This window comes from Haplochromis burtoni, unplaced genomic scaffold (genome assembly GCF_018398535.1).
Source record: "Haplochromis burtoni strain Fernald_Lab_line unplaced genomic scaffold, NCSU_Asbu1 Contig_231, whole genome shotgun sequence".
Classification (NCBI taxonomy): domain Eukaryota; kingdom Metazoa; phylum Chordata; class Actinopteri; order Cichliformes; family Cichlidae; genus Haplochromis; species Haplochromis burtoni.
Window position 1 is genome coordinate 82646 of NW_024582592.1, and position 901 is coordinate 83546.

Below are 901 nucleotides of genomic sequence, written 5' to 3' on the forward strand. Positions count from 1 at the left end.
TCTATTAAACGCCTGCTCTATTCTACCAAACTAGTTACTCATCCATAGCTCCAGCTGTCCATATGCCAGGCTAAACTCGTCTCCAGCTAGCTCTCAGTCAACAACAAGCTCCCAAAACCAAAATTCCCTTGTTTTTCCTGCTTTTTCTTACAGTTGTCCAATCTTTTAGTGGTCTGTGTAACAGCTACCACTTGTCTGTACAGAAAACCTACAGTGATAGTGACAAAGTCAGCAGCTGGCCACAAGTATTAAATATGGTCACAATCTTTGTTTCTGTTCCTCAGGTGTTGGGTTAAGTAATGGTTTGAAAAGGGCATTTACCTACAAATGTGACGCCCCCGTGGCACTGATATTAGTAGTCAGCACTGCTGCCTCACAGCAAGAAAGTCTTGGGTTGAAATCTGTTGCTCATCTGACCCTTTGGTGTGGAGTGTGAATGGTTCTGTGTCATTCTGTGACAGACCAGTGACCTCCACAGGTGAAGCACACACACACACACACACACACACACACACACACACACACACACACACAAAAGATCAAATTCACTGTAAGATGGCCCATAAGGATTTGCCACGGAGGAAAAACTAAAGAGAAGAGAGATGGTTTTCTTTGCCACCACAGAGTGAGTAATGGTTTCAGCCTGACCACAGGACATTCTTTCAGAGTTAATTTAATATGTAAAAAATGTGATACACTGTGCTCTATTAAAGGTTTCTGTTAGGTTCACTCTCACAATATGCATTTATAACAAACCAAAGGACTGAATGACTGAAATGTGATTACGCACTCAACTGTATGATATGTGCATAGTCTACATAGATATGTCTGTGAAGGTTCTCAGTCATCCAGGTCATCGTAGTCAAAGGAGCTTGCAAAGAAAAGCGTCTGGACTTCTTTA

At 42.1% G+C, this 901-nt stretch overlaps 1 protein-coding gene across 1 annotated transcript in view; it reads right to left on the reverse strand.

Moving 5' to 3' along the window:
• Nucleotides 1-638: 638 nt before the first annotated feature.
• The window catches only part of LOC121815501 (ecto-ADP-ribosyltransferase 4-like), a 3060-nt gene continuing 2797 nt past the window's right edge, over nt 639-901 (reverse strand). The window contains exon 4 of the mRNA XM_042226855.1: nt 639-643. Within this exon, the coding sequence (XP_042082789.1) occupies nt 639-643 (5 nt within the window). The remainder of the gene's footprint in view (nt 644-901) is intronic.